The following is a 23049-nucleotide window of genomic DNA, read 5'->3' as shown; positions in this document are numbered from 1 at the left end:
GTTGGTGATTGTGTTTGTGTTTGTGTTTGTGTTTGTGGGTGAGTGTTTTTTTTGAAGGAAGAGAAAGCAGGAAGGAACCCAAACCGTTGGATCATACTCTCATCAAGGGCAGAGATTAGCTCTTTTCAAGCTTCACACGGATTGACTTTTAGCGGAGACAACTGTCGCCGCTAATGCCTATTGTCTTGTCGCCGCTAATGCCCTTTAAATCCCCAACCGTTAGATCAGGATAAGGATCAACGGCTGGGGTTTGGTTTCAGACTCCGGGATGCGGATCGACCAATAGCGGCGACATTTGGCCTGTCGCCGCTAATGGTGTCGCCGCTAAAAGTGGTTATTTCTTGTAGTGGCTAAACAATAACGGTGTTATAGAACCCATATGTCTTCTGTTCTATAGTTTTCGATCAATGTAAAATATATGTCGATATCCTTTTTGAACATATCATGGCTTTATTTTTAGGGTTTCGTCTTTTAGTTGCTATATTGAATCACGGAACCATAAAGATATTGTACAAACTGAGCTGGTACCTGTAGGAATACGTTCGTGCAAAATTAAACAAAATCTTTATTAACTTGAAGTACAAATACTAAACAGAATGAAACTGAAAATAGAATACAATTACTGCTGAAAAGAACAGAATTACAAACAAGAAAAACAGATTTCTTGGCTGAGGATCGTGTTAGACACGGGTCCCTTAAAACAAATTTCATGTCCCCCAGGAGAACACGTTTGTTTCCAGGATACAACAGCCCGAAGCAGTTGCACTGCCGGTATTGACTCCAACCCGAAGGTGTACCTGAAGGTTGAAGATGAAGAAGAGAATTTAGAGAAAGATTGTATGTTCGCTGTATGTTTCGGTGTCTTTATTCTGCAATAGGATACTCCTATTTATAGTTGCAGGTCTTTAATGCACTTTAATTCGTCATTAAATTCTTAGTCAAACGCATTGACTCGTCGGTTTCAAATGCTGAAGTGTAACTTCACTGGCATTAACTGCTGCTGGAAGCTACTGCGCGCGCACGCGCAAGATACACCGGTGCGCACGCAGGTCTGCACCCTCATGCGCGCTGCGTCCTTTTGGCTCACTGCCATGCGCGCATGCGCCACACTCGCTTAGGTTCATGCGCGCCTGCGCCACGTCACCTGTGAGCCTATACGAGCACGCCACACAGTCGCGCCATAGGGTGTTGGTACCCTCAGCCGAAGCATTATATATGTCATTTCCCGAACTTGTTATAATGAAGCACATGAAACACTGTGTCATTTACCGAATCGGTGTGAATGTATTTAATTAACACACATGTTCGTTTAAAAAAGATTCGATGGTTTTAATACTGTTTCACAAACACATTTATCGATGGTTTTAATACTGTTTAACACACATTTACTGCTTTTTGGATTGCATATACAATTTGTATGTTTTAGAAAATAAATGGATATGATTGATCATCATGACAATTCCCCAAAACCATACACATGTGTGCATGAAAATAAAGCTTATGATCATTAATTTAGTATTTGTATATCTTATTATAGTTCGATGTTCAAGAAAAAAAAATTGAATGGATGTGTAATTATGTGAAAGGGTGAAACTGAAAGGGTGCGAGAAATGGTGTGTCATAATGCATGAAAGGGTGCGTAAAAGGGTTTGTCTTAATACACTAGTTTAAAAGGTTGTGACTTTTTGAAGAGTCGTGATCTAAATCATGGTGCCCTAAGTTACTTTTTGTAGGGATATACAATGTCCCCGCAATGCTATTTTATGTGTTTGTTGAATTAGAGCATTCACATCCAATCCATTATATTTTCACCCTAAATTACAAAAACACTACATTTTCTCTCTCATTTTCAATTAAATAATATTTTTTATACCTTTATCATTACCTTTTCTCTCTCCTCCACTCACAATCCCTTTCAAAATATATTAAAAAATTATAGGGGGTGAACAGTGTCCCCCAAATATACAGATGAACAGTAATATTTTCTCTCTCCTCCACTCACAACCACTTTTTATACTCTTTATATTTTAAAAACAACACACACATAATTTGAGTAATGGACTATACATTTCATTATAATTAGTTAGTCCATATATAGGAAAAGGAAAAACAAGTAATGTTACATACATTTTTACTTAGATGATAAAGAATTTGTTAAGCTTCGTGTATGACATACATTAGAATTTTATTAAATTTAAACTCTGTTATATAACACGTTTAATGTTATAACACTCAAAGATTATAACCGTATACAACTCAAAGTCACTTTTTTAAGATAAGTTAGGTTTTACACCTAAAAATATTGGTTTATAAAAACACAACTTATTGTAAATTATTGTGCAGAAATGGAAACAAAATTCCTAATTTCATTTCTGTTCATTCTTCAAGCAATCATCAATGGTGTCGATCCCGCCATAGCTCAATCAGGTGTAAAAGGCAGGCATGTATGCAGAGGTGGTGATTTCAAAAGCAACATTATCCAAAAAAACCGAGCATCCGCATTGAATAAAACCTTGGTGTTAATTAAGAATTCAAGCTTCCATGGTTTTTACCATAGCCAAGCTGGCGATAAACCTGAAGAGCAAGTTAGTGTCAGCTTTCTTTGTCCGCTCAATATCCGAAAGAACCAATGTGAGTGCTGTTTCAATAAATTGTTGCCGTATCTTCTAAAGAACTGTCCTAAACAAAACGAAGGTGTAGCATGGGACATCTACTACTATTTGTATTGTATGTTACGTTACTCTACAGGGCGTAAAATATATTCGGTGCTGGATGATTGGGCTTGGTATGATTGGAAGAACATACTGACTGTCAAAGCGGTTGAGTTAGTAAAGACCATGGATGATTTGACAAGTAAGTTAAAGGAGCAAGCAGCTGGAGGTAATGCTCTTCGAAAATATGCGCAAGGAACTGTAGATTATGACCAGGATGACCACTCTTTGTACGTGGCTGCACAGTGTACTACTGATCTATCGAAGGCGGATTGTAACAAATGTTTATCCAAGGCAAGTAATAGGATGCGTAGTTGTTGTACTCAAAAAGCAAGCTTTGAGGGAAGAGTTCATTCTACCAATTGTATTTTGTGGTACACCCATGTAAGTTTTTTCAATCCGCCTATAGTTAGCAATCCGGAGGAGTATTGTAATTAAGCTGATGTTTGGATTTGAGGTTACATACAAAGTGGGCATTAGTTGTACTAGAGTGGAAGATTCAAAAATATTTGTTTTATCTTATATATATGTAATTAATGTTGGAGTTGATGTTCATGATAAGAATGGATCGAATTCATGAACAAGGACATGGGATCAAAGGCCAGTGGCGGATCCAGAGGTGTTTGGGGGTTCCCGGGAACCCCTGGGTTTGGGAAAAAATGAAAAAAAAATAGTGGAAATTTTATATGATTTAAAAAAAAAATAGTGAGAATTAGTGAAAATATACCAAAAGGAACCCGGTGAAAAAAATTCTTGGATTCACCACTGTCAAAGGCGACTATTGAGCATTGGGCATTGAGTGTGCTACGCTTTCCACCTCGCGAGATGTGCTCGGGTTAAACCAAGACCAAACAACCATGAGTATATAGCCAAATGGATTAAAACAAATCAAAGCCATCAAAAGATAGAAGAGTTTTTGTTGAGCTACATTAAACCTATATCCAACATGAATTGCGTAAACCTTGGCTGCGACACATATCCAACATGAATTGCTGTTTTTTGAGGTTTTTCTAGCAATTTACACGAAAGTGTTGGTTCAGTGGTTCCTCTTGATACAGAGACTAGACATTTTTATCCGTCCAACATTGGTGCTTAACCTGAAAACATTTAAAAATACATATTAGCCAAAATCTCGTATCAACATATCTTATCACATAATTATATTTTACATGTAGATCCAACTCTAAACTCATTACAGTTGATCAACATAACTACTTTATCTTCTAAAACTCATTATAGTTGATCAACATAACTACTTTATCTTCTAAAGACAATTATGTTTAGTTAAGGGGCTTTTTGTTTCTGATTCCTCCTCTATCTCATTCAGCATCAAACAAAGTCTGACCGATTTAGACCCAGTTTTAGCCATTCGGATGTTTTTCTTTTTGGAACCAAAACTCCAAAAGGTCTGAAGTCTGACTGATTAGGATGTCCCTTCTTAATGGATCTGTTCCGATGTAAACAAACAGCCCCTAAGTGTTTGGATTCATGGTCTTAATTTAATACATGCTAAAGAATATAAACATCTTGTTTTGTTAGGTGGATGCGTTTGCCCGTTAAGATCAAAACTTGCACGATTCTTTTCTATTACTTCTAAATGCGCTTACAACACCAAAAGTACATTTAAATATGTGTTTGAACTTTCAAAATCATATTTGGTCAACTAGACTTGTTATTTCATCGATATGACATATTAAGCCAACTTCAACATTAAACTTTATTTTCACAAAAAATTCACGAAGCTCGTACTTTTACCAAATCATTGATCAAATTACGTTCAACTAGTGATATGACATCGTTCTCATCAGTTAGTAATTTTTACTGTACTCCGGATTTTGAGAAGGTGAAATGATGGTGAGACAAGGGGTATACGGGGGGTGGGGGTGGTCATCACTCACTCATCACTCACAACACCCAATTTGATGGTGGCACTCCCTAAGGGTGTAAGGGGCACTCCTGTAAGTGGGGAGTGACCTCTCTTACACACAACCAATCAGCACGCGTCACGTCAACTCCCCACTTAACTCCCCCCCACACCCTCAATTTGATGGCGGCACTCCTCTCTTGGGGGACTTGTTTTTTTTTTTTTTATTTGTTGTAATTATGCATGTATTATAAATTAAACAAATATTAATAAAAATTAAATAAAATTTAAGAAAAGACATGTCATTAAATTAAAAATAAAAATTATATTCAAACTAGAAAAATAAAAAAACAAACTACTCGTCGTCGGAATTCGCTTCAAGGTGAGGTAGATCTAAACGTCCGAGATGCTCAACGAGATCGTGTTTTAGTCTCCAATGCGTTTCTTCGTCAATGAGCTCGCTAAAAGCAGTATCAAGACGGGTTCGACTGGAGGATCTTGAATGTGTACCGGTGCTATCGCCCTTCCGTCGTCTTTTATAATCATGTTATGTAAAATAATACACGTATACACGATGGACCTTATCTTTTTCACCGTTTTGGAACACATTGGACGATTTAGTATTCCCCACTTCGCCTTTAACACACAAAACGCCCGTTCCACATCTTTTCTTGCGGCCTCGTGTTGCCTCTTGAACTTTTTTTCATTCGGGATGTGAGGATATGGAAAAGACTTCACAAACACGGACCAGCTAGGGTAGATCCCATCAGTAAGATAATACCCGCGTTTGTATAAGTGGTCGTTCACCTGAAATGGACAATTTGGCGCCGTTCCGTATCGTTGAGTAAGAAATAACGGAGATTGTTGGAGAACGTTGATGTCGTTTTGTGAACCCGCCGGGCCACAAAAAGCATGCCAAACCCACAAATCTTGAGACGCCACCGCCTCTAACATAACTGTCGGGTATTGATGATCGCCTCTCATATATTGTCCACGCAATTCTGTAGGGCACATTCTCCAGACGAAGTGTGTACAATCCAGACTACCCAACATACCAGGTAGGTGATGTCTCTCCTCATGAGCCTGATACAATAGCGGAACGTCGTGGCTCGTTGGTCTACGTAAGAATTCACCAGCATACATTCTACAGACCATCTCGCAGAAATAATCAAGGCACTCACGAGAGGTCTTTTAGCCATATTTAAATACTCGTCGTTTTCGTCTGGTGGGTTACCGGTTGCAAGTTGTTTAATCGCAGAAGTAACCTTTTGCAACGGCGTGAAACTTTTCTTCATTCTCCCGTCCAAGCCCTCTTGAAACCACTCGTTATTCGCTTCCACGTCACTAACAATTTTTAGGAACAAAGATTTGGACATACGAAACCTCTGACGAAAAATATCGGCATTAAATTTTGGATTATCGACAAAATAATCGGCCATGAGTGTTTCGTGGCCTCCCACACGATCTCGACGGACAACTTTTTTTTTACTAGACGATGCCGTGTCTAGTAGCTCCGCTTGTTGGATGAGATTTTGGAAGAAAATTAAACTACGATCGCTTGACGATGAATCTTCATCGTCGGGAAAGTCGGGCAGGAGAGAAAAAAACAGGAACTTGGAATCCATATTTTTTAAAGATAGGGTAAAAAATATAGTGAGAGTTGTTTTGGGTTTGAAAAATAAAAAGATTGAAGTGGGTTAGTATTTATATGGTTTAGGAGAATTTTTTTTTAATATATAACGGCAGCCGTTTGAAAATGGAATCTCTCATCGGTGAACACCCACCGCTTAGCCTCCCCGAGGGGTCGGCGGCGGTGTTCCCGCTCGGGGACTTGGCTCACCGCACCCCTCCCCGCAAAGCACCCCGGACACCCTAAGAGGGTGGGGGTGCTCCACTTTTCATCACTCACCACACCCAATAAGTTTCCGCCATGTCATCAAACTTTATTCCATCACTAGTGATAAATTTTAATAGGATGCCCATCACTATTGATTGATTCGCCGATCTCTCTCTCCACACGAATGCTTACATTCACATGCCTCCAAACTTTTACAACATCTGAAAAATAAATCTTTGTGTTTTATTCTCCCAAAACATAATAATAATAATAATAATAATAATAATAATAATAATAATAATAATAATAATAATAATAATAATAATAATAATAATAATAATAATAATAATAATCCACAGTCAAAAACACAAACTTTCATCTCTCTTTCCCTTCTTTCTTTCACCAACAATAACAAAAAAAATCCAACTTCTGCTTCTAAAAAATCCACATCGGAAAAAGATAGTTTTCACCGAAATAATGATCTAGCAAACGGAAAAGGGGCTGCTTTCGGCGGAGATGGTGGCGGAGTGATGGTGTTTTCAAACATTTCACGCGTGGTCACCACAACGCGTGGTCACATGAACCGGAAGCGGTGTTCCACGCATGGTCACCCACACACCACGCTTCATCAAGGGACACCCCCATCCCCTAACGAGTGAGGTAATCCCAGGGTTTTGACATTTAATTATTATTGTCATTTATAATATAAAAAGTCATTTTAGTTTTTTTTACATGTACCTAACAGGAAAAGCTAACCTTCATTCATAGTTGTAAAAATTCCGACTAGTCGCAGATTAATCGCTAATCACTAATCGGTGGACCGATTAATAACCGATTAATCGTTAGGCGGTCAATAGTGGTCCTATGGACAAATTTTGGCCAGATTCTGGCCAAATTTCGACCAAACCTTATAAATTTTTCGTTAATTACTTAAAAGAATGGGTCAATAAGAGGTTAAAATATGTCTATTATATTATAATAAACTACATAAAAAAATGTATGAGTATATATATAACTAAAAAATACATATAAAAATCCCAATCCGATAAATTCCGATTAATCCCTATTAATCCCGATTAATCGCTAGTCGGTACCCCCACCGACCTACTAGCGCCTAGCAGTTCCTACAACACTGACTTCATCTACTTCAGGGGGTTTATGTGAACAGTAGGGAACACATATGTAATTTTAGAAATGTGGAAATCAAACGTGTTATAAGATCTTATCACAGAGAGGAGGTAAGTTTGTCAAAACCCATAAATACACAGCTTGATTCGTTTTAACATTGAAACCAACGAGTTCTGTCTTATATTAATATAAGCATATATACATGTCTGTAATTTTCAATAGATGAAGACTTTCTTACTCAAATCACTAATTGTGGAGTTTTAGAGACGGGAGCTAGTTTTGCAAGAGTTTTTATTCAGAACATGTTGCTTGCTAAATTTCAAGCTCCCCCTACTTAATTAGGTAGAGGTATCCGTCATAGCTTTTTGTGCCATACATGCAAATTATATCTTTGGAGACTGAACTCTACAATTTGAATATATGCAATTTAATACTATTTTTCACGTGTTTGTTTACTAAATCCGCATTTAAAATGGGTTGCATTTTACTATATATAATCAATCTTAACTAACAGAACTAAAAAGTGTATTGTTGCGGACACATTTTATCAGATAACAAAATATATTTCTTAGAGTTGCATCAAACTCTGATATATCAAGTTTTGTTGTACAAGCATTGATTAAAACCGTATAAAACTCAAAGTCACTTTTCTAAAATACATCACATTTTAAAACTTAAATATTAGTTTATAAGAAGACAAAATTAACGCAAATTACTGCGCACAAATGGAAATGAAATCCAAAATTTCATTTCTCTTCATTCTTCAAGCAATCATCAATGGTGCTAATCTCTCCACAGCTCAAAATTTGATGCAAGACAGGCACGAATGCAGAGGTTATTTCAAAAGCATCAACGTACAAAAAAACCGAGATTCCGCATTTGATAAACTCATAGCGCAACTTAAGGATTCAAATTCAAGCTACAACGGTTTTCACCATACCCAAGTGGGCGACAAACCTGAGGAGCAAGTTAGCGCCATCTACCTTTGTCCCCCCAATGCCCAATCAAGGCCAATTTGCGAGTGTTGCTTGCGGCATGTGGTCGAGTATGCAGTAAAAAAGTGCCCTAAACAAAATGAAGTTGTAGCATGGGACCTCTACGAGTCTGTACAGTGTATGGTGCGTTACTCTGTGGGCCGCAAAATTTTCTCAGTGCTCGATGATTGGGCTTGGTACTGTCACGAGGGAAACGGGTATGTCAAGACTGATGAGTTGGAGAAAACTGTGGATGGTTTGGTAAGTAAGTTAAAGGAGCAAGCGGCCGAAGGTGATGCTCTTCGGAAATTTGCGTCAGGAAGTGTAACTTATGATCGAGATGAATTCCCTCTTCATGTGGCGGTGCAATGTACTCCTGATATATCGAAGGAGGATTGTACTAAGTGTTTATCCAAGGCAATTAATGGGATACGCAGTTGTACTACTAGTAAACGATACTTTGATGGGAGTTACTTATCTGCCAATTGTTATGTTTGGTACTCGCATATTGATGGTTTACTTGATCCTCCTACTGAGTTTAATGAATATTGTAATCCTATATTCTACTAATACATAGTTGTTTTCACGCGAATTAATGAATAATCACGGGATTTGTCTTGTTTATAATAAGTTATAGGGAAAAACATGCAATCTAAGTAGTTGGGTCTGTCAAATGGTATAGAGAACAATAGACATTTCCTCTATATTAATTGATAAATTTTCTTTGTGAGTTAATAATACTGCTCAATTTTGTACAACTAAATAAAGCACACACTTCTTTGTTTCAACTGTATGTACAACAAAAGTGAGCACACTTTTTTTTTCAATTGGTCAACTCCTTCAAACCTATTAGGCCACGTCACCATCTTTAGAAAATAACATGTTGTCGATTACCGTACCGCCACCACCAAGGCGCTCCTCAACTCCACGCCAACATCGTCATCGTGAACGCGGAAAACCAAACTTCACATTTTCTTCGTTGTCGTAATAACGGAAACAAGATCCGTGGGAGGTGACTTTGTTGAGGCGGGATAAAAGATGTTCGTATGTTATACTATTCAATTCTCGACGACGAATTAATTCTTTTTCTAGATTGGAATCCTTAAAAGAGGTCTATGGGATCATATGGGTGCTTATCCCTATTTTTACTCTTGTATTAGGAATTACAATAGGTGTACTAGAGATCCGCTCAGATTAGAAGCGATGGAAGGACATGTAGCTGGAACTTCAGTACAAGTGTCAGGAGTAGATTAGAAAAGATTAGGGGCGGCTGTCGGAGGAAAATCGATGGAAGACGAAGTGGCCGTAAAAAAACAGTTGTTGTGGTGGTCGTCGAGAGGCAACGGCCAACAACCAACAACAGTCTTTTGCAACTCTCTTTTCACAGTATTTTAAATATTAAACGATTTATATCTGTATTTTGCAGTACAAGATTCGTGATAAACCTTCCTTGGTTTCTTTTTCAAAGTGTTACATTATTATTTATTATATTACTAGAAAAGTTTTACTTCAAGAATTTTATATTTTGCACTATTAAAAGATATGTTGGCCAAAATGATATGGAATATATGCTATGATATCATTTAAATAACTTTGTGAATATTATAAATTCAAATTGTTTTTATATTTACAAATCTTTTCTATAATATTTTACTTTAAATCATGAATTGTTATAATGTTATTTTTTTACATATTTTGTTATATTTTTTATCTTTAACTTAGATGTCTTTTTTACTATAATGTTTTACGTTTCAGTCTCAACTAGCCGTAAATCTTCAACTTAGTTATTTTTTTATTATAATATGTTTTACGTTTCGGTCTAAATTTGACGTCTTAGCACCCCGTAACGCATGTGCGTAGTTCAACGTTTTTACGTCTATTTTTGTTCGGTTTAACATTCCCGCTACAACATACGGGTCCTAAAAACTAGTTTGTATTAGATTGTAAAAATTGTGATTAGGGTCACATAAGGAGGGTGTTTATATATAGAACACCATATTGCACATCTAGCCCCTATATTATAATTTATTCTTTTCTTTCCGACACTCCACCTCAAGTTGAGTAGTGGGGTTACCAATACTTAACTTGCTCATGCAGGTACTAAAAGTGTTTCCTTTGACGGCTTTTGTAAGAATATCCAAGAGTTGATCTTTTGACGATACATATGGGAGCTCTATGATTCTTTCCTCCAGTTTCTCTTTGATGAAATGCCAGTCTACCTCTTCGTGTTTTGTTCGATCATGTTGAACTGGGATTTCTGAGATTTGTATTGCAGCCGTATTGTCACACATAACTTTACATGGTTCCCTTTGTGAAAAAGCAATGTCTTCTAGTAGCTTCCTGATCCAAAGAACTTCGCTTAACCCTCGAGATATACCTCTAAATTCCGCTTATGCGCTTGACAGATCGACCACCTTCTGTTTCTTACTTCTCCAGGTAACAAGGTTTCCACCGACCAAGGAGAATTATCCTGATGTTGACCTTCGGTTTCCCTTATCTCCGGCCTAGTCTGCATCACTGTAGAGGTCAACATTTAAATGTCTATTTGGTTTGAACAACACTCCATGTCCTGCGGTCCCCTTGAGATACCTTAAAATTCTCTAAGCAGCTTCCATGTGGGCAACTTATGGTTGGTGCATGAACTGACTTACCACTCCAACAACATAAGCTATATCAGGGCGAGTGTGAGAGAGGTAAATTAACTTGCCCACGAGCCGTTGATACCTTTTTTGTCTGCAAGCTCTCCATTAAGTTCCATGTGAAGTTTGTGGTTCACCACCATTGGAGTATCTGCTTGTTTACAATCAATCAACCCGGTTTCTGTCAAGAGATCAAGGACATACTTCTTTTGGCAGATGAAGATCCCTCGTTTAGACCTGAGAACTTCTATCCCAAGGAAGTACTTGAGGTTCCTAGGTCTTTCATTTCAAACTTGGAGAATAAATTCTTTTTCAGCCATACATCATTTCCGGTAATAATCATGTCATCTACATATACATATATAATCAAGAAAGTTAAAAGGTTGTTTCTTCTCTTGAGAACAAAGTATAATCAGCATTACTTTGGTGATACCCATATTCTTTCATGGCCAAAGTGAACTTTCCAAACCATGCCAGAGGAGATTGTTTTAACCCGTATAAAGACTTTTTCAACCGACACACTTCCCTTTCTTTAAAGTTCCCTGAAAAACCTATAGTTGCCTCCATGTAGACTTCTTTCGTTGGGTCTCCATGGAGAAATGCATTTGTAACATCAAACTGGTGAAGCAGTCATTCCTTATTGGCTGCCACGGAGAAGAGGACTCTGATGGTGTCCATTTTTGCAACCAGAGAAAAATGTCTCAGAGTAGTCGATCCCATACGTCTGAGTGTAACCCTTGGCTACGAGCCGAGCTTTGTATCTTCCAATGGAACCATCTGGTTTATATTTGATTGAAAACACCCACCGTCATCCAACTGTTTTCTTTCCTTTAGGAAGAATGCACTTCTCTCACATGTTGTTTTTCATAAGAGCATGCATTTCCGTTTCCATTTCTTCTTACCCTGGGCTTCCTTTATGGAACTTGGTATTTGTTCGGAATATAAGGAGGTAACAAATGCTTTCGCACTGTTAGATAATTTCTCGTCAACCATATTAGCTATTGGATATCTTGAATTTCTGGTTTCCCTTTCTGGGGAGTACCGTTTTGGAGGAACCCCTCTATTGGCTCTAGGAGGTAAAACGTATGTTCTCGGTTTTATTCAAGAGCCTCCATTGTGTTGTTCATTTGATTCGACCTCTCCTTGGACTGCATTGTTTTGTTCAGCAGTCTCCACCTGTTCCATTGTATCGTGACTTTGATGATTATTAGTGATACCTGGATCAGATTCGGGCATATTTTCAAGGTTTGGAGAATCACCTACCTTGAACACCAGTCTGGATGATTCTTGGGTGACACTTTCGACAGGCTTTAGTGACTCCCTAGTATGTGTGGATGTTTGAGATTACTCGTCTTCACTTGCGGATGGAATCCACTTCAACCAACTCAGTGAGCCCTCATGCTCTATCTCCCCCTTACCACTAAGATGGGATTGGTAGCAATATTCTGTTTCAAGGAAGTCGTAGTGGACAGTGGTAATCACACGACATAATAACGGGTTATAACATCGGTATCCTTTCTAATTCACCCCATAACCAACAAAGACACATTTCTCGGCACATGGGTCAAGTTTGGATCGTTCAGTTTTTGGTATATGGGGAAAAGTTGTACACCCGAAGACTCGAGGTGGTAAGGTAAGAGGTGGGGGTAGTTTGGTAAATATGGATAAGGTATCTAGGGGTGTTTTTAGGTAGAGGGCTTTGGTTGGTAAACGATTAAGGAGATACAAAACTGTATTTATAGCTTCGGGCCAAAAAGATTTAGGGACTTTGGATTCAAGCATAAGGGCTCGGGCCATTTCTACCAGAATGCCATTTTTCTGCTCAACTACACAATTCTGTTTTGGGTGTTTTGGGTAAGTGGTTTGGTGAATCATTCCCCTATCTTGAATAAATGTTTCATAGAGTTATTAACGCACTCCCCTCCATTATCATATCGTAAGATCTGAATGTTGGTTTTGAATTTAGTTTGGACCATGGTGTAAACTAATATGAATTTGTCAAAGACTTCAGATTTGTGTTTTAAAAAATACACCCATGTCATTCGGGTACAGTCATCAACAAATAATAGGAAAAAACGAAAATTTTGACCTCCATTAGTTTCAGCTGGACCCCGAACATCTGAATGTATTAATGAAAAAGGTTCACTGACCCTAGTGTTACTTGTTTTCAATGGTTTTTTTATGGCTTTTGGCTAAGGCACATGTTTCACAGTCTAATGTACTATTGGACAGGAAGAGTTCAGGGAGTAAAAGATGTAGATACCCAGCGGAAGGATGCACTAATCTCCTATGCCAGGCCCATGCTTCTCTACTCTTTGTTCCATAAGCAAGCATCGCAGTCCCTGACAGAGTCACCTCATCCACTGATGTGTACAAAATGCAACATATAAATTACATCAATAGAGGCATAAAACCAACCCTTTTTTAGTACTAATGTTGGAAAAAGCGTGTTTCTTTCTTCCTTTTAAATTTACAGGACCAAACGAGCTTAAAAGAACAAAAGGAACAAATAAGCAGCCAAAACCAACATAAATATAAGAAGAACGAATAACGTGACATGCCCAACCCCTCGGCAGCATCCCCCAAAGCAAAAATAAGAAGACAGAAACTGACCACGGGGCCGTGGCCAGCCAGGCATGGGGCGTGGTCAGCCCTGACACTAGAAGACTGTAACACCTCGAATTTTTGTGTCCAATAATGTGTTAACACATGTCATTAATATTAAATAAAGGACTAATTTTGACAAACCTTGAAAGTATATAAATTCGAGGGTTATAAATGTCAACAAGGGTAAATATACTGTATAATAACCCTAAATAAATGCTTGTACCTTCAAACGAATAAATCATAAATCGTACGGAAGCGAAACGCGGAAGAAAGTGAGAGATTACGAACTACAGGGGTTAACTGTGTCAACATGTTTAATTATACCTCTGAGTGACCCTTTAACGTTCCCAAGGCTTCGTAACAGTATTATACGCTCACTAGAATATACTGTATAAATTCCGCGAAGTTCCGTTTTAAAACGAAAGAGTTATACTCAAATTCGTATGAGAAGGGTTAAAAGCGTCAACAGTGAAAGTTAAGGCTTTCCAAATAATTAATAAACTAACCGGGGACTTTATAATGCGGGTAAATAACACGAGGCCCCTATCGGTAAATAACCGAGGGCCAAACCGCAAAGTTACCCCTTCGAACCCGAAAGGTCAGGTAAATCATTACGAAAGATTTCGTTATTAATTACCGGATTCTGATAATCATTACAAAAGATTTAAAATTTCTGGAAATCTGGCCTCTCGCGACCCGCGTTAAATAATCGCCTAAGTGTAGGCGGGTCGCGAGCCTCCTCTATTACGCACCTGATATTTGAATATCAGGCGACCCGCGTTAAACAAGCATGGAACTTCCATGCGGGTCGCGTAAAGTGCCCAGATGCAGAAAGTTGTAACTTCTTGCCTTTTGAGCATTATGAACGACCAAATCTCCAATAAATGAGGCATGGGCACCCTACACTTGACCCATAGCTCCAGGGGACACATGCCCATCATCCATGATCAGTTGTAGGCTGTTGTGTGTTGATCTTGAGCTCATTTTTCACTATAAATAGCCATGTTATAGTCATAACATTCACACAACTCAAACCCTTCTATCTGATCATTCTAAGAAGCTCTCTAGCATTCTCTTGTATTCTCTAAGCAAGATACAACTGCTGTAAGTCGTTCATACCCATTTTGGTCTTACATTTCCATAGTTTTAGCCTATAAACACAACCGTCGTAACTAACGGTTGTCATTACAATAACTTGCAAATGGTTCAGTCTTATGACGGATCAAAAGTGGTTTTGAGTAGGTAATTATGTGGGTAATAAACCTCTAAAAGGGTTCCCCCTGATCACCGCTCTAACTATGTCAAATATCGAGTCAAACGTGCGGTTAAAAAGTCAACAGAAAGCTATTTTGGCGATTTATGCATAATCTGTAATGTATATGTTATGAAACCTGTTTTGACACTTATAAAACATGATATTAAGTATATAAACTTGTTTGCGCTCGTTTGAATCGATCATTTGCTATATTGAACCGGTTCGGAGCCGAATGTCGCAAAAGTTTGACTTTTGCTTTGACTTCAGTTCTGACCCGTTTTAGTGAGGTATAGATATGCCTTAGGACTCTATTAGGACCAGGTCACATGTTGGTATAAACCTCGGTGATCGGTTCATGAGTTATCCGAGTCTTTTACGTATTTCCGTCATTCGCCTAAAAGTTGACCGTAACGGCCTTTTGAAAATAAAACGAGTATTCCGGACACGTGAACGGACCAGAACCTTGCTTATTAAATTATAAGCATGTCCGTAAAGTTTCACGTCAATCCGAGGTCTAGAATGGGAGATATGCTAATTAGCGCAAATTAAAATAAACTTTTGTAATAAACGGCGCAATTAGCATAACGCCTATCTAAACCAAGATTTCGTCAACAAATCTTTTACCCACTGTTATAAATTAATATTTTGGGAATTTTAAAGATTTTTAATAATTTTTACCTTGCTCATAACCTGCGGTTATGGCTACGGTTCGGTTAATACCGAATATGCCCTTTTCGGCCAAAACATGAGTTCTACAAGGTCTTTTGACCCGATTCCAGTTGCTACTGGTTTTAAATAATAAATAAAGTATTTTAAGCTTTATAAGCTGTTCAGGAAACTCAGATTTCCTGTAGAACTCGAAAAGCCCTTTTAAAGTCTTTAAAATGACCGAAAAACCCCTACGGGGCGTAATATTAACTTAAACTCGTTACGGGCGTCACGGAAGGTATCCTACTGATACCGCAACCCATTTAAGGCATATTGACTTACGAAATAAGCGTACGACTCTCATGGTTAACCATTTCGCCTATTGCGCGCACGGTTCGGCTTATGAAACTAGTTTCATAAATTAGCCGATACGGGTCAAATTATATTATTTGAACCCCAAAATCCAGAGTGTGAACCATTAACCCATATAAAACAAGTCTCTGAACTTGTTGGGTCAGAATCACACTCCATTCTCGGTTTTCGCCTTTTCGCGCGATTTAACCATATCTATATATATCGGAACCAACCGGTCTAGGCTACGGCCATTATAACGACTCGTTAGGATTCTAAGAGGTTAATTAAAACCTTCGTTCCAGATTAGGAGCCCCAGTAAAAGCTATCGGTGATTTAATCCAAATTAAGGAAATATACTTGCAAAGGTAAATACTTTAACTTATTTCCCCTATATGGGCTTGGGTTACGGTATATTAATACCGCTTGATTGAGCATTATATTCTTCCATCGCTTAGATGGTTAATTAAATAATATGATCGGCTCATTTAAACAGTTTTGTTTCTTATAAGCCTTTGGGGGGTTTAATGACCGTTGTCCCGGATATCCTTGGCATCATTTTACGAAATGGCCACGACCATCGACATCCCGGTGTAGGCGTACACCCGGTATATATTGTCGACATTAAATTAAAAGACGTAGCCGTTGGTTTTTATACTACGGTTTTACGCAATGTGGTGTGTCTATAAATCTTTAACCCGGCACGACCCGGGCTACTGAACGCATAAAAGAACATGTAAAACGTTCACAAGATTTTATTATAATTTTCCCAAGTTATAAAAGAGTTTGTGCCTTGTGCATTCAAATCAATTTTTAATAAACATTTTCAAATGTGTCAGTTGAATGTATTTACCAGTGTAAACTGACGTATTTTCCCCAAAAAGATTAAGTGCAGGTACTATACGAAAAGGGCTGGTATTAGCTTCCTAAGCATCACGAATAGTCTCGCAAACTCGATGCCGTATCTGAATGAACAATATTTATTTACTTTGATCCGCTGTGGATATATTCAACTTCTGTAATACATTTGATATTACAACCAGAGGTTGAAGTTTATATATTTATCTTAAGCTTCCGCTGTGCATTATATAATTGTGTGGTTTGACTATATTGTTGCCAACATCGTCACGGTAATCCCCCACCGGGCCCACCGGTGAGACACGTGGAAATCGGGGTGTGACAGTTTGGTATCAGAGCCAACATTGAGTGAATTAAACACTATCTTAATGTGTTTAATCTCAATGACACAATTGCACATACCTGAGTCTAGACAAGAACTTAGGACAAATTCGAATTGTTATTCCAGTTTTGTCTTTTCTTTTATTATTGGAATTTAAAGTTTTATAAAGCAGGAAAATGCCACCTGTTATATTCCGAGGAAGAGGAAGAGGAAGAAGAGGCAGAGGAGAAATCGTGACACATCACAATAACGAAGCTGGACCATCTGGTACAAGGCATCCTTCGATGACACGGAGCGAAGAGCCACAACGACGAAGAGATCTTTACGAACCCGCGAGGCATTCCACCTCACACAGCTCGACGCCATCCTACCGGCACTCCTTTGGACCAAACTCAGAGAATGATCCCAACAACCCACAACCTTCCTTCATACCTCTACAACGTTCGGTATCGACCCGGAATTATGACGACCCTACTCCATACTACATAGGTCAGTTTAATCCGGCTGACTACATACAGGAACCTTCAGGTTTTGTTCCACTAGGGCCACAAGACCACTTTTCTGAAGATCCCATGGAGGAAGATGAGGATCCTACTGAACCAGCTCGTGGTACGCCCACGCATCCGATAGAAGTCTCTGATGGGTCATCCTTCCATGGCACACCCTATCAGGGGCCTGACAGTTTCCAAGCGATGTTTGACCGACATGAGTGGTACTACACGCCACCTCAACAGACATCTCAACAACCGCGACATCCACAGGATCCCTCTGAGGATTCACGCTTTGAGGCAGTTACGCCACCACCTCCGCCACCGGCGCAACCAGTAATACCTGATCCGCCAAGGCGTAGGAGGACGAATGCTCGTATGTCTACACGAGGAGGAGGGGGTATCCACTTCAGCACTCCTTGACATTCTAGTAGTAGCCACTATCCGCCACTACAAGAAGAAGGACCTTCAAGTCCTATACAGGAGGCGAACTCCGCACCAGCTGCACAAAATTCGCCACCATTTGGGTATGACCAACCCATACCTGCTTACACGGGTCCAACGGCTTACAACCCGTTCGAACCGTCACAAGCACAATACAACTACGGCTATGAGCGCGACCCATATGTGGTGACGGCAAGATATAATGCGCGCTACCCTGACGGAGCACATGGAAACATGGGACCACCGGACTACTCAGCTCATGGGTATCCAATACCTCCCAGACCTCCAGTTCCGCAGCAAGCGCCGCAACCACGTTTCTCTCCTCCTGAACAGGAAGAAATACTCCATCGACTAGATCGTGTGGAGAGAGAGTTCGAAGAAGAGAAAAAGAGCCACCGAGGATTTCTCAAGGGCTTGGCGAACCTACTAAAGGGCAAAAAGAAGAAACGTGACCATTAGCCCTTAATAAGTTATACTAATGTAATTTCTACTTTGAAATAAGTCCCTGCGTGGACACTTATCGTATTTCAGTCCCTACGTGGACTTATTTTTAGTCCTTACATGGACAACTATCTTGTATTAGTCCCTGCGTGGACTTGTCACTTATTTTAAACCTCTATGGAGGTATGTACTATTTGAAAGACCCGTTTAGGGCGATATGTAATTGTATTTGAGATTATAGAATGTATGTTATGAGTTTTGTTTTAATATGTATAAAATAAATCAAAACCAATCCTTTTAATTGATCTGCCTAAATAAAGAATCTTAAAAGGTGAAACCTAGCTTGGTGTCTTTTAAGATCCAGTCAAGATGGTACGACCTAGTTAAAAGATTCTGATTCCCTGTTAACCTCTGTACGCATGTTAACCATCATGGCAGATGTGATTCGTTAAAATCACGCACGTCATTCTTATACAATAAATCCTTTAAGGATTTCAAAACCCAACTAAATGATTTATAAATCGTGGGTTAAATCACCAATAAAGGTGATCAATATTATTAAAACATCCATTAGTGATGTAGTGCCTACGGGCCAGTATTATTAAAACATCCATTAGTGATGTAGTGTCTACGGGCCAGTATTATGAAAACATCCATTAGTGATGTAGTGCCTACGGGCCAACCTTATTAAAACATCCATTAGAGATGTAGTGCCTACGGGCCAACCTTATTAAAACATCCATTAGAGATGTAGTGCCTACGGGCCAACCTTAATAAAACATCCACTAGAGATGTAGTGCTTACGGGCCAACCATATTAAAAACATCCATTAGAGGTGTAGTGCCTATGGGCCGTAATAATTGTCTTATAAAGACAAAAGGCAGTGGTAGTCTATGACTCTCTGTCAGAAAGAGATAAAATAACTACGGTTCACATCTCTATGCCTTTGATTCTCAGAAATCTCGGCTAAAATTATAAAACATCCTCGTGATTAGGCTTTATGCCGCCAATACTATTTATATAGCTGAAATAGGATATATTCAAATCCTAATATGTAATGAAGTAATAAGTTAACCAAATATGGTCTCTGTACCATGGTTGACAAGTTGTCATAAAAGACAATTATATAATAATCTCCTGAATAAAATTTTGTTATCTTCTGTAACAGATTCAAGTTACAATGGCGGATCCCAACGGAGAGAATAGCCATACTAATGAAGATGACTACGACAATACGCCAGTGCAATTGACAGGCGCACAACTGAAGGCTCTGATTGACAATGTTGTTCAGGCAGCTCTGGATCGTCAATATACTGAGTCCCAAGGCAGAACCGTGTCAAAGCCACCCTCTAAACCAAAGACACACTCCAAACCACCCTCTCAACCCAAGAAAGATGACGACAAACACTCGTCCACTGAGAACAGCGTTCATCGCGATAGAGAATATACTGATGCATCCAGTGCTAAGGGTTGCACTTACAAGTATTTTGTATCTTGTAAGCCCCGGGAATTCACAGGGGAAAAAGGTGCTGTTGATTGTATCACCTGGCTAGATGAGATGGACACTATTGTGGACATCAGCGGGTGTGCAGCGAGGGATATGGTGAAGTATGTGTCCCAGTCTTTTAAGGGCGAGGCCCTGGCATGGTGGAGGGCGTTGGTGCAGGCATCTGGTAAGTCTGCTTTGTACAAAATGACATGGGAGGAATTTATTGCTCTCATTAAGGAAAACTACTGCCCTCAGCATGAGGTTGAGAAGATCGAGGCTGACTTTGTGTCACTAGTGATGACGAACCTGGACTGCCAGGCATATTTGACGAGTTTCAATACAATGTCTCGTCTGGTCCCATACCTTGTGACACCAGAACCTCGAAGAATCGCCCGTTTTTTTGGGGGCTTGGAGCCCGCAATAAAGGCAAGTGTAAAGGCCTCTCGGCTGACGACCTTCAGGTCAGTTACTGACCTTTCCTTGTCTCTCACCTTAGACGCTGTCCGTCTGAGGACACTAAGGAACAAGGAGGCTGAAAAGAGAAAACGTGAGGATGATACCTCACGAAAATCAGGGAAGAAGCACCGTGGAAACGGTGAAGGAAAAAGAGGGTCGGAGACAAAGAAGGATGGGCAAACTGGTGAAAGGCCCAACTGCAAGATCTGCAAGAAACCCCACTCTGGGAAATGCAGATTTGCATCAAACTCACAGCCGCAAACAAAGACTCCTTCCTGTGGACTATGCAAGTCCAAGGATCATAAGACTGTGGAGTGCAAGAAAATCAAGGATGCAACCTGCTATGGTTGTAATGAAAAAGGGCACATCAAGAGTAACTGCCCTAAGTATGTCAAGAAGGCGGAAGAAACAAAGAAGTCAAATGCGAGAGTTTTTCGCATGGATGCAAAGGAAGCGGTCCAGAACGACAACGTGCTTACAGGTACTTTTCTCGTAAATAATATATTTGCAAGAGTACTATTCGATTCTGGCGCTAATAAATCCTTTGTAGACCAGAAATTTTGCCAACTACTAAATATGCCTATCAAAACCCTCGATGCGAAATACGAAGTGGAGTTAGCAGACGGCACGATAGAAACCGTCTCAACTGTTCTAGAAGGATGTGAAATGTCCATTAGGAACCATTCTTTCCTTTATCCCTACTTCCCTTCAAATTAGCGGGTTTTGACATTGTGCTAGGCATGGACTGGTTATCCCGTAATCAGGCCCAAATCATTTGCGGCAAGAGGCAGATAGTTTTAAAGACTCCGAGTGGAGAATCGCTTACCATTCGAGGAGATACGCAGTACGGGTTGCCCGAAGACGTATCTATGCTGAAAGCTTCAAGGTGTTTGAACAGAGGCTGTGTAATTTACATGGCTCAGGTAATAATAGAAGAACCTAAGCCGAAGATCGAGGATCTTCCTGTCATTTCTGAATATCCCGAGGTTTTTCCTGAAGAACTACCTGGTTTGCCACCAGATAGACAAGTGGAGTTCAGAATAGACATCATTCCTGGAGCGGCTCCGATAGCAAGAGCACCTTACAGATTAGCTCCGACGGAAATGAAAGAACTGAGGACCCAGTTGGATGAACTGCTGGCGAAAGGTTTTATCAGACCTAGTTCATCTCCCTGGGGAGCTCCTGTCCTGTTTGTAAAGAAGAAGGACGGATCAATGCGGTTGTGCATTGATTATCGAGAGCTAAACAAAGTTACCATAAAGAACAGATATCCTTTGCCGAGGATCGATGATCTATTCGATCAGCTGCAAGGAGCAAGCTATTTCTCGAAGATCGACTTGAGGTCGGGCTATCATCAGCTAAGGGTCAGAGATGAGGATGTACATAAGACAGCATTTAGGACTCGCTATGGTCATTACGAGTTCCTAGTGATGCCTTTTGGGCTCACAAATGCACCGGCTGCGTTCATGGATCTCATGAATCGCGTCTGCAAGCCATATTTGGACAAATTTGTCATAGTCTTCATCGACGATATCCTTATATATTCCAAGAACCAAGCGGACCACGAGAAGCACCTCCGTTGCATTCTCGAATTACTACAGCGTGAGAAACTCTACGCCAAATTTTCGAAGTGTGAATTCTGGCTACGAGAGGTCCAGTTTTTAGGGCACGTTGTGAGTGAGTGTGGTATCCAAGTGGATCCTGCTAAGGTAGAGGCAGTCATGAACTGGCAAGAGCCAAAGACGCCTACCGAAATCCGTAGTTTCCTAGGGTTAGCAGGATACTACCGGAGGTTTATCGAAAATTTTTCGAGGATTGCTGCGCCCTTGACTTCCTTGACCAAGAAGAAAGAAAAGTACATTTGGGGCCCAAAGCAGCAAGAGTCCTTCGAAATACTGAAGCAAAAGCTAAGCAACGCACCTGTGTTGACATTGCCGGAAGGAACGGATGAATTCGTAGTTTACTGCGATGCATCACACACGGGCATGGGGTGTGTGCTTATGCAGAAGGGCAAGGTGATTGCCTATGCTTCAAGGCAATTAAAGGTGCACGAAAAGAATTACACCACCCATGATTTGGAGTTGGGTGCCGTTGTATTTGCACTGAAGTTGTGGAGGCACTACCTTTATGGTATTAAATTTGTGATTTATTCTGATCACAAAAGCCTCCAGCACCTGTTCAACCAGAAGGAGTTGAACATGAGGCAGCGCCGTTGGATGGAGACCCTGAATGACTATGATTGCGAGATCAGGTACCATCCCGGCAAGGCGAATGTGGTCACTGATGCCTTGAGCAGAAAAGAAAGGGTAAAACCTATTCGAATCAATGCCAAAAGCATTGAGGTCAAGAACAATTTAATTGAAAGGATTTTAGCTGCACAGCGAGAGGCTGTGTTGGAAGCTAATTATCCTAATGAAAAGTTAGGAGTAACTGAGGAGCAGTTGACTCTTAGCAAGGATGGAATTCTTAGGCTGAACGGACGTATATGGGTTCCGATTTATGGAGGACTACGAGATGTTGTTCTCCAGGAAGCCCAT

The 23049-nt window shown here is 39.8% G+C and overlaps 1 protein-coding gene across 1 annotated transcript; it reads left to right on the top strand.

Moving 5' to 3' along the window:
- Nucleotides 1-8265: 8265 nt before the first annotated feature.
- LOC110942489 (cysteine-rich repeat secretory protein 1) lies at nucleotides 8266-9084 on the top strand. Its single transcript, XM_022184267.1, has one exon. It carries the CDS (start codon nucleotides 8266-8268, stop codon nucleotides 9082-9084), a length of 819 nt encoding a protein of 272 aa, XP_022039959.1.
- The last annotated feature ends 13965 nt before the right edge of the window (nucleotides 9085-23049 follow it).

This window comes from Helianthus annuus, chromosome 5 (assembly GCF_002127325.2).
Source record: "Helianthus annuus cultivar XRQ/B chromosome 5, HanXRQr2.0-SUNRISE, whole genome shotgun sequence".
NCBI lineage: Eukaryota > Viridiplantae > Streptophyta > Magnoliopsida > Asterales > Asteraceae > Helianthus > Helianthus annuus.
Note: the sequence above shows the minus strand (reverse complement) of the source record. Positions and strands in the feature narration are given on the sequence as shown.

Coding starts and splice junctions, on each gene's coding strand:
- LOC110942489 (XM_022184267.1), top strand. CDS start 8,266: ATGGAAATGAAATCCAAAATTTCATTTCTCTTCATTCTTCAAGCAATC.